We start from the raw sequence: 22,231 nt of genomic DNA on the forward strand, positions 1-22,231 counted from the left end.
ATTTTTCTGTATGTTTGATATTCTTCATAACAAAATGTTGGGAGTAGGAAGGGGGTTACAGGCAGAACAGCCGAAGAACAGCTTCATGGCTATAGTGATTAGTCCCTTGTCAGCAGAATTCTAGTCCTAAACCAAAGGTATAGAAAACACCTCTTGCACTCCAAGGAAAGGGAGGACTGGCAAAAGCTATTCATTCATCCAGAACATATAACAAATATTTCTTGAGTTCTCATTTGGTAGCATCCACTGTATTAAAAGCAAGGTATTAAATCAGGTATGACCTGCAGAGTGAGAGCACAAAGTTAAAAGGTGATCATTCTGGCTTGGGAATTTGTATAGAATAACTAAAGGTAAAAATGGTTACCCCATTGACTTAACCTGCTTCAAATTGATTTTATTAATGCACTAAGCATCATTTTACATGGAGAAATAAAGTTGATTTCTCACTTGGTCAACTGAGTAGATGATGGGAAATGCACACAGAAAATGCACACAGAACAAGTATGTGGTATGTGATAACTTTTAAATTTGCTTTTAGAATCTTGTCATTTATGTGTTACATCTCAATAAAGACGTCCAATGGGTTCAGAATTCTAGAAAAGCCTGAACCTTGGGAGAAATTGAGAGTCATCATAACAGTGTTATAGTCAAAACCCTGAGTAAAATCATCCAAAGAGTATCGTGAGAAGATATTCTTTCATTCTTTTATCCATTCACCAAACTCTCATTGAGTTTCTAGAACTAAGAATTAAAAAAAAAAAAAAAACCCAGTGTTTTCCAGGAATTCATAACTTCTTTTTCTTTTTAAATCTTCACCTGAGGATATGTTTTTATTGATTTTTAGAGGGAGATGAAGGGAGAGAAACATTAGTCTCTTACAGAGAGAATTTGACATCCTTGGTCCTTAAACCCTCATCTCTAATTCCAATTTTCTCTTTAGGCTTCAAGTCAAACTAACTAAAGAATAACAGCTAGTTTAAAACTAAAAATTCTATTGACAGCAAAACACAGGCCCTAATATCCACCTTAGAGATACATTGTAGGTTCTACTAGCTTGTGAGGACCATAATTGTTTTGACTAGGAGAAATTGAGATGTCTAAATCATAGCCCCTGAAGAAAGAGACAGAACTGTTGGTTTGTTATGGCTGCTGCTCACATTCCTTAATTGCCTGTTGGGAGTTTTGGATTAATATCCAGGTGGCTATTTCCATACATTATTTTAGTTAGGCATCATTTAACTCCAGGAGCCTCTGCATGCTGTTTACACCTGGGAGCCTCTGCATGCTGTTTACACCAGAATGCTTCCCACAGCCAATGCACAGGAACACATTTCTTTATGTGGACCTAGAGCTGGCCTCACTTTACCTCCTCCCACCCCTCTGCTTATAGCTAATGTAAATTTTTGATGTACAAAAATGCCTGCGAAACTCTACATGCTATACATGCTGTCTTTTCTACCTAACCATACTTCTGGTGGTTTTAGACTCCATGTCCCAAGACTGATCTTCTTTTTGGCTTGCATTCAGGCCCAATAAAACCTTACTTAAAAATACACTTCACTGTGGAAGTCAATATTTTTGTTTAACATTTTAATCTTTTGAGTCTATTTTCTCATGTCCCGAAAATGGCAATTTTTTTTTCAAGGCTATTGTTAATGGTTAATTATAAATACATGGTGCTCCACACTCTATGTGTACTATTAATGCAACCCACAACTTCAGATACATACAAACTATATCTAACATTAACTTCTGTTCCTGAGCAATCAGTCTACGTGTTGTTATCCAGATTACACGCGCTGGCTTGCTCTGGTATTTGCTTTAGAACTTCTCATAGAGTCACGGACTGGCTCTAAGTAACCGTAGTAACTGCTTCCTTCCCTATATATTGAGGGAAACACATTTCCCAAGAACTCTTAAAAAAAAAAAAAATAGTTCGGCTTGGTTTAGGAGTACCACTAGACTAGAAAGTAAGTTTCGCCACACAAAAACAAAACAAAACAAAAACAGTTCAACACTACCCCGGCTGCCTGCCGGTCTCTGGAAAACACCGGAGCGGGTCCATAACCTGGTCCTACATCAAGAAACAAGAGTTGAAACCAGAGCTTTCAACTTTCCCGCCGGCTCCTACATGGCCAACCGCACCGACACTCCGTCTCGCTCTGCGCCACTTCCGTTCGCGCACGTTAAGGACGTCAGAGCGTTAGCTCTCGCGGTACCAACTGTTGCTGCGGCGCTTTAACAAAGATCTCGCGAAGTTTGTTCTGCAGATCCAAGTTAGCCTCTCACCCTCCCCCACCGCACCCTCTAAACTGCTCTTCCTTTCTCTCTGTCTCAGTTACAACATTCCTCCCTCCCTTCGCTCGCGTCCCTCCTCTCGCTTCCGATTTCAAACCGGAACCGGAAGTCTGGTGGGCGGGGCTCGGCGGCGGAAAGCGCAGCCGAGGAGCCGGAGCGGGGACTCGGCAGTGGCCGCGGCCCCTGTCCCTTCCACGGGTCGCCGTGGCTCCAGGCTGAAGGCCGGTCCGGAGGCGGGTGGGCGCGGGTCTCCCCCGGAGTATCCGGGCGGCAGGCTCCCCGGATCCCCCCGGGCTCCGCGAGAGAACATGTCTACAGCCTCCGCGGCTTCCTCCTCCTCCTCGTCTTCGGCCAGTGACATGATCGAAGCCCCCTCGCAAGTCCTCAACTTTGAAGAAATCGACTATAAAGAGATCGAGGTGGAAGAGGTGAGCGAGGCCCGGCTAGGAGGTGCGGGCCCCGGCCGCTCCCGCCTCTGCCTCTAGTCCCGACTCTCAGGGCGCCCCTCGGTCCCTCTGCTTTGCGGGGCCCCGCGGGGTTCGCCCCGGAGACCTCATCCCCCCCACAGATCCCGGGTGTGGAGGGAACTCGGAGCGTACAGCTTGCCCCGAGGTAGTTAGTTCTCTCTTTGCCTTCCTTAGGCATTCTTGAGTTGGATTTGTACTCAGGTGCCGGATTTGAGCCATCTCAGAGGGGAAGGTGGTGAACTGGAGAGACAGTGCGTCCGTAAGCAGTAAACCCATCCCAGACCCGGGCCGTCCTGGGTGTCATGTCACTGAGACGCGGCGCTCTTCGGGGCCCAGGATTGCTCACCTCGCCCTGCCCAGCACGTCATGGGTGCTCGGTAAATTCTCGATAAATTAATGCATCTTCCTGTAGAACAAAGTGTTTCCCCGAGTGTGGGATGGTTTCTTTCGCCGATTCCTTAGGGCAGTAGCCAGAATATTCAATGTTCTGCCTTCTAAAGTTGAGTTACTTTAGATGAATGTCAACATTAGTGATGTAGGCTGGTTGCGATGAAAAGCTATTCCAAGTAGCATATTCTGAAGAGATAAGTAATGACTTCCGTGACAACTAGAATAGAAGCACCAGCTCAGAAATCCCTGTAAGGAAATCTGAATCCATTCTCTATACTGTCGTAATTTAAGTTTAGAGCAAGGTTAATAGCGTGCCTTTAGTACATGGCTTCTTTTCACATTCGCAGAGGAGTAGATTGGTTCTAAGGACCATAACATTTGGAAAAGTAAAAACTATATAGATTTTAAAGACTCACTTTGTAAACTGTTAAACTTTGGTTGAAAATACTATCAAATATTATTTGTGCATTATTTTTAAAATTAAGTACTTTGCATTACGTATGCCATGAAGAACCCTGTATGTCCTATATTATAGATTCTCAGTTATCACTACTTTCAAAGTCCAAAATTATTTTTATGTAGTGGAACACTAGAAATAGTAAGATAATTATCATTTAACAAGTGTTTTTCTATGCCTGTTTTGGAAAAATAATGTATTATATTTTTTATTTCATAAAGTAACCTTAGAGATCACTGAGAACAACCTTATTTTACAAGGGAGTATAAGTGGAATGAGAAAGGCCTTTGGAGTTAGAGGAAGGTCCAATATATCAGCCATACCACTTAGCCGTGGGGTTCAGAGCAAGTTTCCTATCCCCTTTGAGCTTTAGTTTTCTAACTATAAAATAGGGGTAATTTCTATTTCATTTATTTGTATAACAGATCCTACTAGGCAATATGCAAAACACCAAACACAGTGTGTGACACATATTACTAGGAAACTGAATTCCAGAGAGGAAGTGACCTGCTTTAAGGTCACATGGCTAAAAAAGGACCTGTATTTTGAAAAGAGGGGGGAATTATTTTGTGTGTATGTGGTTTTTTTTTTTTTTGGTTTTTTTTTTCTATTGACACTATGATAAATTCCTTTTTCAGAATGTTGATCCAGCATTCATGGCTAGCATTCTTTCTTTTTTAAGAATAAAAATTCAGTGAGTCAGTATAAAAGAATTGCAGTTTTTAAATAAACATTTACGTCTACTCTGGTGAACTGTCACACTTGTAGACTACAAATTGTTATATAATAATAACTTGTACTTCATGGTCAACCAAATGCTTTCACAGACTTACATCATTTGATCCTTACAACTTTAGTTTTTGCACACTACTTTCTAAAGCATTTTACATTCTTGCTACTTAGAGGAATGAAAGTTACTAAGGAGACATTTTGCTGCTCTTCCCCCAATGCCATTTAACTTCTGATTAAGTTTTTATGTTTCCATAGACCCTTCTTTGAGTTGAGATAATGTTTCAACCTTTATTTGGTATATTTAGATATTTCTGAGATCTAAGTTTTTGTTTTTAAATGAAAATTTCTAATATTAGGCAGTTTTTTAGTTTTATAGTTCTTTTAAATATCCAGTTTATTTGCATTTTAAGGTTGACTTTCAGCCTTTCTGATGTTGAAGCCATTACATAATTTCCATCATATATTCTTCATATGCACACATTGAAATAGTGTTATGTGATTCAAGATGTACAATGAGCTCTCAATAATTATTTCTTAATTTTGATTCTGCTTCCAAGTTAAAAAGAATAAGAGAACACAGAAAAATGACCTAAAACAAAAAGTATTTTATATGTACATGTAAATTACCTATACATAAAAGAAGATTATAATCTGTATTTCTCACATAACAATGTAATTGAATCAGAATTATACCAATTCAATTAGAAACTGTTAGAAAAATATTTCAACTACAAGTCAAATAAATATGCAATCATTTAATAGGTGTACATGTTCCTGATATTGCGATTCAATAATATCAGTGTGGCATATCCTAAATTCAATTCTGATATCAAATTATGTAAGGTTTTAGCCTTAGAAATTTACATAGGTACTTCTTAAAAAAAGTAATTTAGGTTTTATCATCTGGATCTAAGTGTAGAGAATAAATTGTGAGGTATCTACTTTAAAAACTAGGTTCAAAAAGTGGTTAAAGAGTGTGGTATGGTGACAAGTGTACTGAGCTGGGTATTTAAAAATTTTAGATGTTATACTGATTCTGCCATAATGTAATTCAGTAAATTTTAACATTTTCTGGGCCTCTCATCTCTCATATGAAATGAGAGATTGGATAAGATCATTTAAGTTCTCTTTCCATTCTAAAATGAATGCACATTTATTGTTTCCAATACTTATGCTTTAAGGACAGTGATAATTATCTCCCATGGAATGTAGTTGGGCCAACTAATTCAAATGAGACAGGGCAAGTGATATCCCCATTTTAAGATAATGACAAGTGATCATTGAGTTCATTGAGTTTGATTTGTCAGAAGCGTTACACCTAAAGTGATAGAATTAGGAATTGAATTTGAGATTTCCTGAGTCAGTTGCTCTTACCATTGGATGTTTCTTTAGTTCTTTCTAAATACTCTATAACCAAACCTTATTTTTTGAATGAGGAAAAAAAATACTGATTTCCTTTATAGTAATTGGTCCTGAGCACTTAATGAACATTCTTCTCCCTGCACAGTACTGCTAAGATACTGAGAAAAATGAATAGAAGAATCTTAGGATTCTCTCATTTGAAATTGTGACTTATGAGACAATAATAAACACAGAACAGTTAATTACATTTTTAGGACCACAAATTTAAAACTATGGCTATAACATAAATTGAGCACTTAAGCTATAATTCTAAAGTAAGTTTAACCACACAAGGCTTCATTGAGTGGAAAAGAGTTTGAAACTAGATTCTAAATAAAGTAAGCATTGAAGATTGAGAAAAGCAGTAAGATGAATTTTTGCAGTTGTTTCTCTGCCTGGAATGAATGACCCAGAAATTCAGGGTTGGCTCCTTCTCACCATTTAAGTCCCACCTCAAATGTTACTTTCTTAAAAAGCTTTTCTGAGCAACCTAGATCTTTGTTACTTCTATTTATCCTTAGGGTGCTTACCAGTAACCAAAATTGTGTATCCCCCACCAAAATGTAAGGTGCCTTATTCATACCTGTAATTCTAGTGCCTAGTACCTAGAAGATTTTTATAAATGTTAGTTAAATGAATAAACAAAGTTTTTACAGCATACCCAGTGACCATTGGTTCTGTTATCTGTGATAAAACCAGTGGTTAAGATTAGTTAGTGATTTGTCTAAGGCAGCATTTTTACTAGAAATGAAATTTGATTCTTTTTGCAAATGTAGATTCCATAACACTCCATTATACCTAGCAAATATGTTTTGTTTATCAGGGGTCAGGTGCTGTGAATAAGCCAGGTATTGGTGCCTTTGATAAAATGCTAAATAGACCATTTGTGGTCTATTTGCTTTTCAAAAGGAAGACTCACAGTGTTGACCTCAATTATAGCATACTAGTGGCCGGATGCACAGATTCATGCACATTGAAAGGAAATTAATTAGAAATATTTTAATAGCACTATTTGCCCTTTCTCTATAATAGAAGTGTCAACCAAATTCACTGTCAACAATGACAGATCAAAACACACATGTGTGATTGCGCCAGTGAGCACTTTTTATATATCGTGCATGTGCAAGTCAACTTACCTTTTATATATAGAATAAACTTGCTTAATTAGACCTGCTTTCTTTTCTTTCTTTCTTTCTTTTTTTAATATATTTTATTGATTTTTTACAGAGAGGAAGAGAGAGGAATAGAGAGTTAGAAACATCAATGAGAGAGAATCATCGATCAGCTGCCTCTTGCACACTCCCTACTGGGGATGTGCCCGCAACCAAGGTACATGCCCTTGACCGGAATGGACCTTTCAGTCCTCAGGCCGATGCTCTATTCACTGAGCCAAACTGTTTTCGGCTAGACCTGCTTTCTGAGGTAGCTAAACTTTTTCCAGCCCAGTGAAACACCCCAACTTCTCTTTCAGGTAATTATCAGCAACACAGCAGTAAATATCAACACAAAGCAGATTATTATTGTAGATCACTCGGGGAGAACAAAGGGTAAAAATATTTAACTGCAGCAGTGTTTGACTATATTCTGCACAGTGAGAAAACCTGAAGTCATTTTTAAGGTCCACCATTTCTTCTTTTCAGTTGGGTCAAGTTTCTAAACTTTCTAAAGCTCTGTTTTCTGGTTAATGAAAAGAAAATAGGATTCTACTGAGTCTCCTGTCTACCTATTCCAGGACTTCTATGGGGATCAAATGAGATGAGGCACGGGGAAAATGCTTCACAGACATTTGGTTAAAGTGTAAAATGTTTGCACCTGGCTATGAATCAAGTTGTGTTCTTGGATTGAAGAAACTACAAGGAGGCTAGTTGCTAGGGAGAGGAAACCAGGCATTGCTATATGACATCATTACCCAGCACCCACAGCGATCATTTCCAGGCTGGCCTGGGCTGGACGGGGCTGTGGGTTGCAGTTTTCGCCACGGGGTATTAGCGGCACTGGCTGCAGTTTGGTGGGTTCCATGGTGGTGGCGGGGCCTGTGTCCCACTTGGGGGAAGCCCAGTGTTGCTTTGTTGGCACCAGGTCCATGGTGCTGTTTCTTTGTAAATGGAGAGTGCATGTCATGACAGCTCCTGAGTTGAGCATCTGTCCCCTGGTGATCAGTGTACATCAGCAATCTGTCTCATTGTCGGAGGGACACTTAGAATATTAGCCTTTTATATATATAGATGAGCAAAGCACATATAATCATTACACCATATATATGTTCTTAAGCTTCATTACAGAGACATGCAAAGGCTCTGTTTTAAAGAGAAACATATGAAGAACTTTGGAAGTTTAGGTTATGAACTTTGTAGTTTTAGGTTATGAATGTGGCAATTGATAATAGAGAAAAACCTAATATACTTTGTAGTTTTAGGTTATGAATATATGGGCAATTGATAATAGAGAAAAACCTAATTTAATAGTAGCCTGAAAAAAACTGAGTCCGTAAATTTGTTAGTCAGTATTTATTATGGATATCCAAAATTATTAAAAAACTCTTCTGTGTGAAACTTAGTGATCCTTGGTTTTAGTAGATCTGGAATGTGATCATATTGAAGAATTAGGCCAACGATAACTTTTATGTTGTGCATGTACAGTTTAAAAGATGATATAAATATATTATTTGAAAGAAAGGCCTATTAAGTGGGTCAGATGTCTTATGGCAAACTTTATAGACTGCATGAAAATTTCTCGAAAAATGTTTGAATTATCTCTTGTGATATCAAGTCTGTCTTGTCAGCCCATGGTAGTTGTACTCTGACACAGTTAATAGACTTTGAAATTCTGAAATAGCTGGAAACTCCAAGTTCTAATTAATAAATGGAAAATCTATGGTGGTTCTATCACGTTCCAGATTTCTAGCTAGTGTAGTGGCAGCATAGTCCATAGAACAGGCCAAACTGACAGCTGTAGTCACTGAACTAAAAATAACATGAATTGGGGACAATTAAGAAGAATTATTTCATAGTAAATTCAAAGCACAAGGGCATACATCCTTTTCTATTTAGTTTTGTTTAGATATTTTTCTTTTTAATAAATTGACTTGGATGAAGGAATGGAGTAGTCTTCCATCCTAAGGAAATTGGTTTTTAAGGAGTTGCTTTCTTTATACACACACATACACACCAAATTCTGATTTTGTACTTTTTAATGCTATTTGCCTGGAAATATCCTACGTATTATCTCTCTTATTTTTCTGATACATTTTTTATTAAGAAATTAAATTTAAATCTGTCTTACTATTGTACATGAGACTAAAGTTGTGGACCCCTAATCAAGAAGAGACTAAACCATGGGTGGTGGGGATGCATATCATAAATATATATATATGTATATATATATTGAACTAAGAATATTTTAATTTAGAAAACATTCATAAATTTAGAAGAGAATATTTCTAAATTGACTTCTTTAAAACCAAAGTCCTCTTTTCATTCCTCTCTTCTATTTTTACAGATGAGTGATTGTGAAAAATATCTGAAATATTATTTCTAAGTTCACCATTTTAGATAGATGTCTATGATGGGGAAGATACTTATAATTTGGATGTACACCCTTTTTTACATTCTTGGTGAAAATTGATCCTTGGAGAAAGTTGGCATTCAAAATAATTGTTATGATAATGTATCAAAGAAACTTGTGTTACTCATATATGAATGCAATTCAAAAGCATATTTGATTTGTGAATTTGAATTAGAATTTTGGTAAAGTTTTGTAGTTTAAATTCAGAGTTTGTAGTTGGGGATATGCCCACAACCAAGGTACACGCCCTTGACTGGAATCGAACCCGGGACCCTTCAGTCCCCAAGCCCATGCTCTATCCATTGAGCCAAACCGGTCCCGGCTATAGTTTAAATTTAGGTTTTCAGAGACCATCCATCCTTTGAGAGCCATTGGTTTATTGCTTTTGCTGTTTTTATATCTGCTTCTTGAAACTCTTTTCTAGGCTTCTTGTGACACTCTCTTGGTTTGCCTGTCTCCTTATTGACTATTCCATCTCAGTTTTTGCAGGTTCTTTCTCAGTTTGTGTTTGAAGTGCTTCAAAGCTCACTTTTGGGACCCCAGTATTTATATATTATTTTTTTGTGATCTCATCCAATTAATTGACTAGAAATACCAACTAAATGCTGATGACTGTCCCAAGTTCTTATCTCCTTCCTGACTTCTTGACTCATGCTTCCACTATATTTCTTGGTATTTCCACCCAGATATCTAGTAGGCATCTGAAACTTTGTATGACTGAAACAGAACTCTGTGTTATTTTTAAAAAATCTGCTTGCCCAATTGTTTTTTATCCTTTATGAACTGTTGCTTAGTGTACATCTTCCTCTCCACCCATTTTGCCTACATCCAAACAATCAGCAAGCTCTTTTGGCTTTAGCCGTAAAATATAACCCAGATCTGCCCATTTTTCTGCACTACCATCAATCTTGTCCTCACAGCTACCCTCTCTTCCTTGGGTTGCTGTAATAGCCCTCATGTCTGATCTCTCTGTATATTCTAGCTTCCCTCCAATCTATCGTTCACATAAGAGCTAGAATGAATTTTTTTAATGTGAAATCATATTACATCTTTTCTCAAGTCCCTTCATTTGCTTCCCATTGCTCATAGACTAAAATTCAGCGTCCTTATTATGGTGCAGAGAACCATTCAGGATCTAGACTCTGCTCAGCTCTCCAGCCTTATTTTGCTTCACTCTTCCCTTCCCCAACTCTGCACTGCCCAAACTGAACACTTTCTCTGGGACATTATTAAATGTCCTGTTTTTCACTGAGGACTGCTATGTATGCACACTCAAATTACACTCCGTTTCTTCTTAGCACACTTACCATTTTCTAAAAATTGTGTATTTTTCTTATATCTTCTTTGTTTTCATTAATAAGAATATAAACAGAGCAAAGATTTTGATTTGTTTATGTCTATGTCTTGAGTGCCTACCCTATATATCAGCATTTTTCAACCGCTGTTCCGCGGCACACTAGTGTGCCGTGAGATGTTGCCTGGTGTGCCGTAGGTGCAGACAAGACAAGAATTTTATAATTTTTCACTATTTTGTTTACTTAATATTTCATAATAAAGTAATTATAAAATACTTTCTTTGTGTTTATTTGATTCCTATTCAAGAGAATTACTTTATATATAGTCAATATAGGCACAGAGTTAAATTTTTTAACATTTTCTAATGGTGGTGTGCCTCATGATTTTTTTCATGAAACAAGTGTGCCTTTGCCCAAAAAAGGTTGAAAAACACTGCTATATATTATAGATGGGGTTCAAATGTGGTCTAATAGGAATGAGGGTGTTTTCCTTCTTAGGGCCTTTACATTAGTTAATTCTTCTTTGGTTGGTTCCTTGTGCCATTCATTGTAAAGTTACTAACATCCTCAGTTGCCTCTCCCATACAATCTTGCCTTAAGTTTCCACTAATGTCTTTGTCACATCATCCTATTTTTTCCTACATGGCATTTTTTAGAATCTGATATTCTTTTTATTCATCTTCGTTTATTGACTGTCTTCTTTCCTTTCTCCTTTAATTGAAAGTATATTCCATGTAAATCAGGGACATTGTCATATTTACTGCTAGATTTCTGATATTCCAGGGGCATTGAAGAAATATTGTTTCAGGAGTAAATAAATGAGGTTCATGTTCTCTTGGCATAAGCCTCACCTTCACCTCTTGAAAGCAGGGACCTTACCCCATTTCTCCCTGCTTGCTGACTAGATCTTCCTGTTTGGCTTTTACTGATCATCAAACTTTCGATATGTCAACCATCCCACAGCTTCTGATATAGGTTCCAACACTGTGCACAACAGCCTCCTTCCTACTGTCTAAAGATTATTTAATTTTAACTTACCTTTTCTCTGGGCAAGATTTTTTGTGTCATTTCCATGTTCTTTTGGGGCTGAGCAAACCTGAGTAGGGTTTCCATCTGTCTATCTCCCTTGCCATTCTTACTCATTTGTTGCTTCCCATGTTGGCAAAACATATTCTATGAGGCTGCCTTTCTCCAGAGGTTCTTAGTGAAAAGTAGGGGGATAAATCCTTTTTGCCTTCTAATCCCTCAACTTGTTTCAGAAGGGGAAGGGATGGCTCTTAGCTGCTGTCATGTACTCTCATGTTTGACTTTCTTCAGCTAGGGATTAAAAAAGTATTGTGTTGGTTTGTCTTTAATTTCTTCTCTATCTCACTTTTATATCATAAAGGCAGGGGTCAATTCTTTTTTTAAAATATATTTTATTGATTTTTTACAGAGAGGAAGGGAGAGAGAGAGAAGTTAGAAACATCGATGAGAGAGAGTCATCGATCAGCTGCCTTCTGCATAGCTCCTACTGGGGATGTGCCCGCAACCAAGGTACATGCCCTTGACTGGAATTGAACCCGGGACCCTTCAGTCCCAGTCTGATGCTCTATCCACTGAGCCAAACCGGTTTCAGCTCAATTCTTTATATACTGTTTAATTTTCGCCTTTAATATCTGTACATATATGCCATTTTAAAAAATGAAGTCATTTTTTGATACTGCAACATGGTGATTTATAAGAAATATATATTTCAGATAACCAAAATAAAAATTTTATATGTCTTTGGTCTTTGTGCAGGGTTCCAGGCTCACAGTTCCCCAAAAGCCTCAGAATTTCGTAAGTGAGGAGAACCATAAGGATGTCTTTGGTAGTTGGACCACACCTGAGGATGGGGGCTGGTTGCCAGGACAACCAACCTTCTGATTAGACTTTAAGTCCCACCTCCCCAACTTCCATTGAGTGACGATGACTTGGAGGCTGAATCAGCAGCCAATAAGGAATGACTAAATAAACCATGCCCTTGTAATGAAGCCTCTATAAACACCCAAAAGGACAAAGTCTAGAGAGTTTCCAGGTGGATGAACACATGCGATTAGAGGAGATTGTCACACAGGTTGGGTATGGGAAGTTCCCATACCTTGCTCTATACATGCTCTCTGCTGTTCCAGGGCCCAGTGCATGAAATTTGTGTACAGGGGTGGGTCCCTCAGCCAGACCTGCACCCTCTCCAATCTGGGAGCCCTCAAGGGAGCCTTCTCCAATCCGGGAGTTTTTGTCTGTCTTATCAATCATGAGTGAAATGTCTGAGACCCCAACCCAGTTTGGTTTGGCGCTCACAGAATAATAGAGGTTTTTTTTGTTTGTTTGTTTTTTCCTTTGCCCCATTGGTGGAGATTTCCTAGAAGTTGCAGGACATTTTCCTTTTAATTTTTCCTTTACACTCTGACTTTATTTATCTCTCTCACCTTTGCTTTCCCTCCATCCCCCACCTGCAACATTAACTTGTTCCAGGCTCACTTTGCTCTAGTGTCTAGGGAGATTGCCTCAATGCATCTGCCACCAGAACTACGATTCGCAGCATTCCTGGTGCTCCCCGCACTCTGGGCTTCCGCTTCCAGTCCACAAGGACTTGGAACTCCAGCCGCCCAGGCCGGGCTGACAGGACTGGACACTACAGTGGTGTCCCCAGGACCCTGGCTGCTCTCACTGGCCACAGCCTTGGAGTGGGTGGGGTCTGGAGACATCCACCACGTTGCCCCGGCTAGATGGTGGGCAGGTGTCCCACCTCACCCCCCGGCTGCTTGGCATCTGCGCTAGTAGGCCTGGAGAGGCTGGGGGACAGGAACATTTACCGTGTCGCCATGGCAATGCTGTGGGCGCCCTGCCCTGCCCTGCCCCTGGCTGCTCAGCACCTGTGTGTATAGGCCTGGAGCAGCCTGCGGGCATCCTGCCTCACCCCTGGCTGCTTAGCGCATATATGCTACCCACAGGCCCACGATATTTGTCTGAATAGCTGCTTTAGCAAATGAATTGAACCAAAGAAGAGTGTAGTTGGTTAGAAGCATGGGGGGTTGAGAGCCCGTAACGTGTGAGATCTGTTGCTATCTCTAGATAGTGTCCAAATTGAGTTGAATTTTAAGACACCCAACTGGTATCTGAGAATTGCTTGGTGGTGTGGATAAACTCCCCCCCCACACACATATTGGAATTGGTGATCAGAATTATTAGATAGGCCAAAATTTAAATTCTTTAAACATTGACTCTATGCGTCTAACCTCACTTCTTTAAGTTACAGCAATTATTTTTCCTATCATGCAATTCAGTTTATATATACAACCTGGGTGGGCATCTTGGACTTCATAATAATCATTTTTAGATCTGTTGTTTCACCATACTTATAAAATAGCTTATGGCCTTAACTTGAGTCAAGACTTTTTGAGACCTTGGGCTCTCACTTTACATGACTATTCCTATTTTGTATTAGAGTGTTCCAAAAAATTGCTTTCTTAAACATTGTGTTCCCATGGTTTTAAGTTGAAAACTCAGAGTCAGCCATCGTCTCAGCACTAGGTGGCACTTGTGCATCACAGTTAGTCATACAAACTTATTATAATACAGTTTTTGCAACAAGTGCATGATCCACAAATAAAGTGTTTGGAATCCTTATGTGTACATTCCTAAGAATAGGAAAATGAATCAAGATGAGACCTACTAAATACTAGTTGCTTTGATATATTTATAAGTACATGGTTGAAGAATATAGTATATTACTGCGTAATCATAATATCATTGTAATATCAAATAAATAGGAGTGTCTCCATCCATACCTTTTTAGCGTATGTTGCCATAAAGTTTACATTTGATTTAGGGCCTGTTTGCTATTTATCATGATCAATTGTAGAGAAATGAGTAGTGCAACACTGGTTCATACCCAACTTATTGTTCTTTTCTAGTATTTAAGAAATACCTGGTTTTGACTTGCGAACCCTGTAGATGTTCACTGAGGAAAATATAAGCATCTTTCTTTTACTGTTGAGAAAACAGGAGCTCAAAAAACATTAACTTGCCCAGCATCATAAATAATATTTAAACAGAACCAATGTTCAAACTCACATGTGTTGGGTTCTAGGGCCCAGACAAGCTCTTTCTATTATTCTGATGGTGCCAGGTTTAGCCAATGTCCATTTATGTTAAAGCAACTGGATGACAAGTGCAAATTACTAATGTTGGTTCCTTTCTCTTATGAGAGGTGTGGAGAAGAGCAAGAATCTAAAGAGCAGGAAGAACCTGAGCACCCTGGGCTAGGAAAGGGAAAAAGGAAAGTCACCAAATGAAAGATTGGCTTACTTTTGCCTAGCGTCAGTCTAGTTTCCTTGAAATAAGCTGATGACACACAGAAGCTGAATGGTGAATTGGTCATTACCTACTATAGGCTTTAAATCCTGGCTTCTCTGAATACTTACTGACCATGTGATCTTGGTTCAAGTGAAGATTCCTCCTCCAAGGGGAAGATATAGCTGCTACTTTCTGAGATATAATACAGATATATGTGTACAAATTAGCATTCCTAACATTCTGGCGTTAGATTGCCTGGTATCAACCAGATTGCTCTTTACTAACCGTATAGCTTTGGGCAAATGAGTAGGCACTTAGTTACCTACTACATAGAAAATATGTCATAAATGAGAACCATATAGGGAGTTCTCATTTTACCATAAGGAAAAGTAAATAGATCCAATGGAAGTTGAAAGATCACAGTAATGGCACTTGAATAAGGTTCTTTACAATGATAGATTCTAATGATGGTTTTATTTTGTTTAGTTGTTATTTTTATATTATGGCAAATCTCAAACATTTATAAAAGTAGACTAGACTGAGAACAAAGAACCCATGAGGGACCTATCAGTTAACTTCAATAATGATATAATACATGACCAATCTTTATTATATTTTTTAAAAGAATAATTTTAATGATGTATTTTACATGTCAAAATACATGCATTTTTAATTTATTTTTTAAATTTTATTGATTTTGTACAGAGAGGAAGGGAGAGAGATAGAGAGTTAGAAACATCAATGAGAGAGAGTCATCGATCAGCTGCCTCTTGCACACCCCCTACATGCCCTTGACCGGAATCAAACCCGGGACCCCTCAGTCCCCAAGCCAACACACTATCCATTGAGCCAACCCGGTCTCGGCAAAATATTCAATACATGCATTTAAAGTGTTACAGTGATATATACAAATTACTGAGTTGTACAGCCATTACTATAATTCAGTTTTCAAACTTATTTTCCCCCTTGGTAGTATTCTTCCTCCTCATTTACAATTAATCCCTATTTCTGCTCTCAGCCCCAGGCAAACCACTAATTTACTTTGTATCTCTATGTATTTACCTTTATTGGACATCCTATATGATAAAAGGCTAATATACAAATCAATTGAATGGTCATTATGATGCGCATTGACCACCAGGGGATAAACACTCAATGCAGGAGCTTCCCCCAGTGGTCAGTGCACTCCCAAGAGGAGCGCTGCTCAGCCAGAAGTTGGGTTCACGGCTGGCAGGTGCAGCGGCAGTGCTGGGAGCCTCTCTTGCCTCCACGGGAGTACAAAGGATGTCTGGGGAACAGGCTGAAGCCATCAGTTTGACATCCCCCAAGGGCTCCTGGACTTTGAGAGGATGCAGGCCAGGCTGAAGCCCCTCGCCCCCAAGTACAAGAATTTCGTGCACCAGACCTGTAGTTTCATATAAATGGAATTATATAATATGTGGAATCTCATAGCTGGCTTCTTTCACTTAGTGTAATATTTTTTAAGTTTATTGATGTGTTAGCATGTATCAGCAGGGTTTCTTTTTCTTGACAAAACATTTTATTTTAGACATAATGACTGTCCTTCACAGTGGTCAATCTTTTATCTACATTTTAACTTTTTCCCTTCCCTGTCTAGTGTTACTGAATTATTCAAAACTATTTTTAATTTCATAAATATGATAGCTAAAACATTGATTATGTTTCTTTTTATTTTTTTCAGACCATTTTCTCTTTCCTCATCTTGTCTCTTTTATTTCCTGTCTTCAAGAATCTTTTTTTGTTTGCTGTTTTGGCTTTATTTGAGAATAAAGAGATGTGTACATCATAAACTTTCAAATATAGAGACAAATGCTTTTCATTTATTCTCACTTTAGTAAGTCTTTCAGTTTGGCTTTAGTGTTATATGTTGGGTTGGATTTGTTTGTTTCTAATTCCCATGGTGTGTGTTTTTCCTTTTTAATTTAGGTTGTTGGAAGAGGAGCCTTTGGAGTAGTTTGCAAAGCTAAATGGAGAGCAAAAGATGTTGCTATCAAACAGATAGAAAGTGAATCTGAGAGGAAAGCTTTCATTGTAGAGGTAAGATGAAATGTCATTTCTATTGTATAGTTTTTTCACCTAAGATATTCTGAATTTAATTATGAAAAAACGTTTCTCAATTGTCACTTATCCATGAACTTGAATATCAGTTATCCTATAGAATAAAAGCTAATATGCAAATAGACCGAATGGCAGAACAGCTGGTTGCTATGACGTGCGCTGACCACCAGGGGGCATGTATGGAACATGGAGGGCGTTGGGCATGGCAGGTGAGCGGGGGCGCCAAACCAAGGCAGGGCACCAGTCGCTGTCATCGGGGCAAGCCTCTGGTGGTTACTGAAAATTCTTTGCTCCCATGTGCCGTGGTTCCACCTGGCACTTGCACCTGCTGCTGGCTCCAGTTCGACTCACACCCACTGCCAGAGCTGGAGCCATTGCTCGCACCCACTGTCAGTGCCAGTTCTGCTTGCACCTGCTGCCAGTGCCTGATGCTGGTCCCAATAACTCAGAGCCATCAGCAGGTGCGAGTGGCGGCTGCCGGCCTTAATTATCTCTGAGTGCTTTTCCACCTCCCCCTGCTCCTAAGGGGCAATTGGGGCAGTAGCTGGCCACTTGCACCTACTTACGGCGCCTTCCCTGATTGTACCCACTGCTGGCGCCAGCCCCAATTGCTTCGTGTTGACAGTGGGTGTGAATGGGGCCGGTGCTGTCAGTGCATGGAAGCGGCAGTGGCTGGAACAGGGCTGCTGGCAGACAGGGGACCGGGGGCTATAGTGGGAGGGATTGGACAGTGGCACAGAGGATGGGCCAAGACCTACCCCTGTGCCTACCATAACCTCATGGCCCACAGTTCCTTTTAAGGTGCACGAATTTGTGCACTGGGCCCTTAGTTTGTGTAACTAAAGGTAATGTCATAGGAACATTTTTTCATTCACAGTCTTCATTCTGATTAAAAATAAGGGGGAAAGGAGACTTAACTAAATGAATTCATCCCTGAATTAAAATATAATTCAGATCTATTTCAAGGCATAAAATTTAAAATTTAAATTTTAAAATAGAAAAGAAATACTATTCTCACCCATTATCCAAAATTAAGAAGGGAAATGCATTCATTTTGACTGGATATTTTTAGAAATTTGAATGAGATTATTTTAAGGAAAAATAATTCTAAATTTGGTTTTTCTCATATAGTATGAAAATACAACTCTGTTCTTTATAGATATACTAGTGACCTGGCTTGCGAAATCCGGGACCTTGGAGCTCCTCCATGGATTGCCCCAAAGAGATAGGCAGAGCCAGGGGTCCCGCCTCTGAGGTGCGCAAGGCCATGGGACCCCCAGGCCTTGTTGCATGGAGCGGCCACCAGGCCACACCTCTGTGCCATGCATGCAGCATCAAGACCTCACCCTGCACATGCAGCCTCCTTGTGATGACCACCTAGGCTATTATTTGTATAGACTAGAGGCCCAGTACACAAAAATTTATGCACTTGGGGGAGTCCCTCAGCCCGGCTTGTGCGCTCTCGCAGTCCGGGATCCCTGGGGAGATGTCCACTTGTCTGCTTAGGCCCAATTCCACAGGAAGTGGGCCTAACCCGCAGTCAGACATTCTTAGTTCTGCAGAGGAGGCCGGAGAGGCTCCTGCCACTACCGCTGCACTTGTAGCCATCAGCCCAGCTTGTGGCTGAGCAAAGCTCCCTCTGTGGGAGCACATTGACCACCAGGGGTCAGCTCCTGCGTTGAGCATCTTCTTTCTGGTGGTCAGTGTGCATCATAGCAACTGGTTGTTCCCAGTTGTTCTGCGGGTAGGGTCAATTTGCATATTATCCTTTTATTATATAGGATTGATGGAGAATTTAATAATCATGAGATTGTTATATTATCAGATTTATTCTCTTAATTTTATACATAAATTAAGTGTTTCACAAAATCAGTGGTTCTATCACTTTTTAACCTTATCAGCCAGTGGATAAGTAGTCTTTATAAACCTTCTGAATTCATATCTGTGATTTTATTTATAATTTTTAAATATACTGAATGATATTTTTAAATGTGTAACATTGAGAAATGAGAACTTGCTTGTGATATGATGAATTGGATTTTGTAATTAGTTGAATGAGTTGAGAAATACTAATGAACGGTTTGATAATATTATAAAGAAAGATAATCTCCAGTAGTATGCTCTAGGAGTCTGGCCTCAGCCTTGCTTACTCATAATTTTTTTTATAGTTTAGATTAGGTCATTGATTATATACTCTTCTGACAATTTCACAAAACTAGGTAAAAGCGTAAGTGTTAAATACTAGGAAGTGAGTCAAAGATTATAATAGCTTGGAGAAAAAAAATTTAATCGAGGTTATACATATGTTTAATTTAAATTGTTGGTTCTCCATATACTCTGACTTAAAAAATTTCAGTTCCTTATACCTCCTACTATCAAGTTTTCTGCTTCTTAGAGGCAGCTACTTTGAACTCATTTGTTAATTTTGTTTGGTGTTCCCAATCAGTGACTATTATTAATCTTCTCTAAAGTATCCACTCCTCTAATCTTTGGGATGATAAAGAGCCACTAAGCTGCTTGAAGTCTGGGAGGGAGATCTTTGGGTCTAACTTTCAACCCATCTCTCTCTTCTTTTATTAGCTTATTTGCTTATGTATTTCATGCTATCACCACTGCTCAACCTTCTTTAGGTTTTGTGAGCTAAATATGCTTAATTCTGACTTTTTCTCATTTCTTTTTAGGTCTACTTTGTCAGTTATTGCTAGTCATTTGCTTTCCAACTTCCAAAACGTTTACATTCTGTTTATCCTTCTGAGTTTATGGCTTAAAAAAAAAAATACCTTTACTGTCTTTGTGGGATTTGGAGAGAGAGCAGGAATAAATTCTTGAATAACCTGCCAACTGAACCTCAATGCTAAATATTAACAATTTAGACTACAATAAATATGTGTTTATATGTAGTCAAATGAATATGTATAATAAATAGTTTTTAATTCTATTAGGACCAAAGTCACAAATATTGGCTGTAGAAAAGTACAGCTTTCTAGTTGCATTCGTAAAAACGTTTACCTTAATGGACTTCATATGGGCCAACAGTATATTGTAGGTAATAGAAAAGGGAAGGAAGAAGAGGGGAAAAGACAGAAAAGAGAGGAGAAGGTAGAGAAGAAAGGCAGCAAGGAGCAGTTTAAGGGGACATATTAATAGAAGTTTGAGATGTATACAAGAGAAATGAATACAGCCAAACCCCTCACTGACCTCAGTATGGATCATTGGATCACGTAGGATTAAAACTGGAAGTAGGGAGATCAACTAGGACAAAGCAATTACTGCAGTGGTTCAGATTATAATTATTAAGGCAATGGTAGTGGAAATGAAGAGGAGGGAATTTATTCATGAGATGTGATCTGGAGTGTAGTCAAGAGAGTACAACTATGTAGGAAGAATACTGGTTTTAAGTCAGACCAAAGTTCAGACTCTTGTTGCAGGGTATTTAGCAGCTCACTTAACCATCTCTGAGCCTTATCTTAAAGATCCCTCATCTTATAGAGTTATGAGAATTGTACAATATCTATAAAGTTCCCACCAGGGCCCAGCATAGAGTAGATAGATTATTCAACCATAGCTATAAAGATGATGATGACAACCACAAGATAGCTTTTTATGGCTTCAGTAACTCAGCCCAGTGCCATCTCTCCGATGCTGTCCTAACATTTCTGGACAAGTTAATTTTTTCTTGTTTGTACTTGTTATCCTGTTATGACATTTTGCACATTGCTTTAATTATGTGTTTACATGTCTATTGCCCAACTAAACTGGGAGATCTTTAGGGCAGGGATTCTGAGCCATTCTGGGCAAGCACTTAAGACCACAGTGCTGCTATGTAGTAAACAGTGATTGTTGAATGATTAATATTTTGTGCAACCTTAAGATTTTAATGATGCTGTGAAATCAGTTTCTCAAAAGTTATCACTTTTTAAAAGAAAGCTTAATTTATTACAGCTTCGGCAGTTATCCCGTGTGAACCATCCAAATATTGTAAAGCTATATGGAGCCTGTTTGAATCCAGTAAGTTTGACACCTTTTCATTGTCAACAGTATAAGAAATGACATGACAGATGTAGTGTAGTTTAGCTATTTTGCTGTTATATTATTTGGGGGAAGGGGAGGATTGTACTTTATGTATTTGTTTTTAGCCAGTATTATTGAAGGAGTTGTCTTGGGTGTTCTTATCCAGTAACCTCATCTTATGAGGCTTACGCTATTCTGTGATGACACCTACTCATTAGCAGTGGAGAAAGCCCCCAGAGATCTTGTGATTATGTTTTTCATACTTTTCTGCTCTTAGACAGTGGGTGCCTAGACTGACAAGGCTTTAGATCATAGATACCTTTTTCCCCCTGAGTACAACCAAACCCCTCACTAGTGTCATTTACATAGGGGCCAAAAGAATCTCTTTTAATGCATTTATAAAAATCAATGATTGAACTAAGTTTTCTTTCAAGTCTTCTGAGATAGCTGTAGCCCTGTGGTTAATTATTCTGGCTTGTTTCCTTTAGGTGTGCCTTGTGATGGAATATGCTGAAGGGGGCTCTTTATATAATGGTGAGTGTCATTAGAACTGTCTGTATCTAGTATAATTGAAAAGCTTTTAACATAAAATGTAAGGTTAATGTTTTTCACATTTAACTTTATAGTTTCCAAAGGAAATAATTTAAAAAAGAAATCTGCTAAAGATTAAAAATAAAAAGATAAGACACTACAACATTAGTATGTCAAATTTAGAAATTGAGGTATATCTACCTTTTAAATTGATGTGTGTTTTTTTTCATATTAGAAGCATTTGAGTAAAGTAAAATTTACTTTTAAATAGATTTTAAAATATCTTCTAACTTTTATTTATTTATTTTTTTGCCTCTCTTAACTTTGAGCCTTCCTATTTTAGAACTCTATAACTATACTTCCATTTCAATCTGCTTTATTTTGGTTTCTTTACAAAAATTAAAACCGTGAAAACTCACTTCGCAAAACATTTTAATTGTAACAATTAAAGAAAACTGTATTATTAACTAGTTACCTTTATAGAACAGAACTCTTTCACTCTAAGAAACACCAACCATATATGTAAATGTGTCATCTCTTGTTGAACCATTTATATAAAGTAAATTGTTGCATTTTATTTTTCAAATTAACATTATTTTATATAAATTTTTACTTATATTTACTGCCAATGCATTCATCATTCTTAATAGGTATACTCCATTGTTTTATTTAGTTAAACTATTTCT

The 22,231-nt window shown here is 38.4% G+C and overlaps 1 protein-coding gene across 6 annotated transcripts in view; it reads left to right on the forward strand.

The window, feature by feature from the left end:
* The first annotated feature begins 2,394 nt into the window (after positions 1-2,394).
* MAP3K7 (mitogen-activated protein kinase kinase kinase 7) overlaps positions 2,395-22,231 on the forward strand; it is a 65,521-nt gene continuing 45,684 nt past the window's right edge. For 2 of the 6 annotated variants that reach the window (XM_036413805.2, XM_036413806.2), the window contains exons 1-4: positions 2,395-2,726; positions 16,872-16,982; positions 20,946-21,011; positions 21,503-21,548. In XM_036413805.2, coding sequence (XP_036269698.1) covers positions 2,607-2,726; positions 16,872-16,982; positions 20,946-21,011; positions 21,503-21,548 — 343 coding nt within the window. In that variant the 5' untranslated portion in view covers positions 2,395-2,606. The remainder of the gene's footprint in view (positions 2,727-16,871; positions 16,983-20,945; positions 21,012-21,502; positions 21,549-22,231) is intronic. The other 4 variants (XM_036413807.2, XM_045572587.1, XM_036413803.2 and 1 more) reach the window with 2 other exon arrangements.

Source organism: Pipistrellus kuhlii, unplaced genomic scaffold (assembly GCF_014108245.1).
Source record: "Pipistrellus kuhlii isolate mPipKuh1 unplaced genomic scaffold, mPipKuh1.p scaffold_m20_p_5, whole genome shotgun sequence".
Classification (NCBI taxonomy): Eukaryota; Metazoa; Chordata; class Mammalia; order Chiroptera; family Vespertilionidae; genus Pipistrellus; species Pipistrellus kuhlii.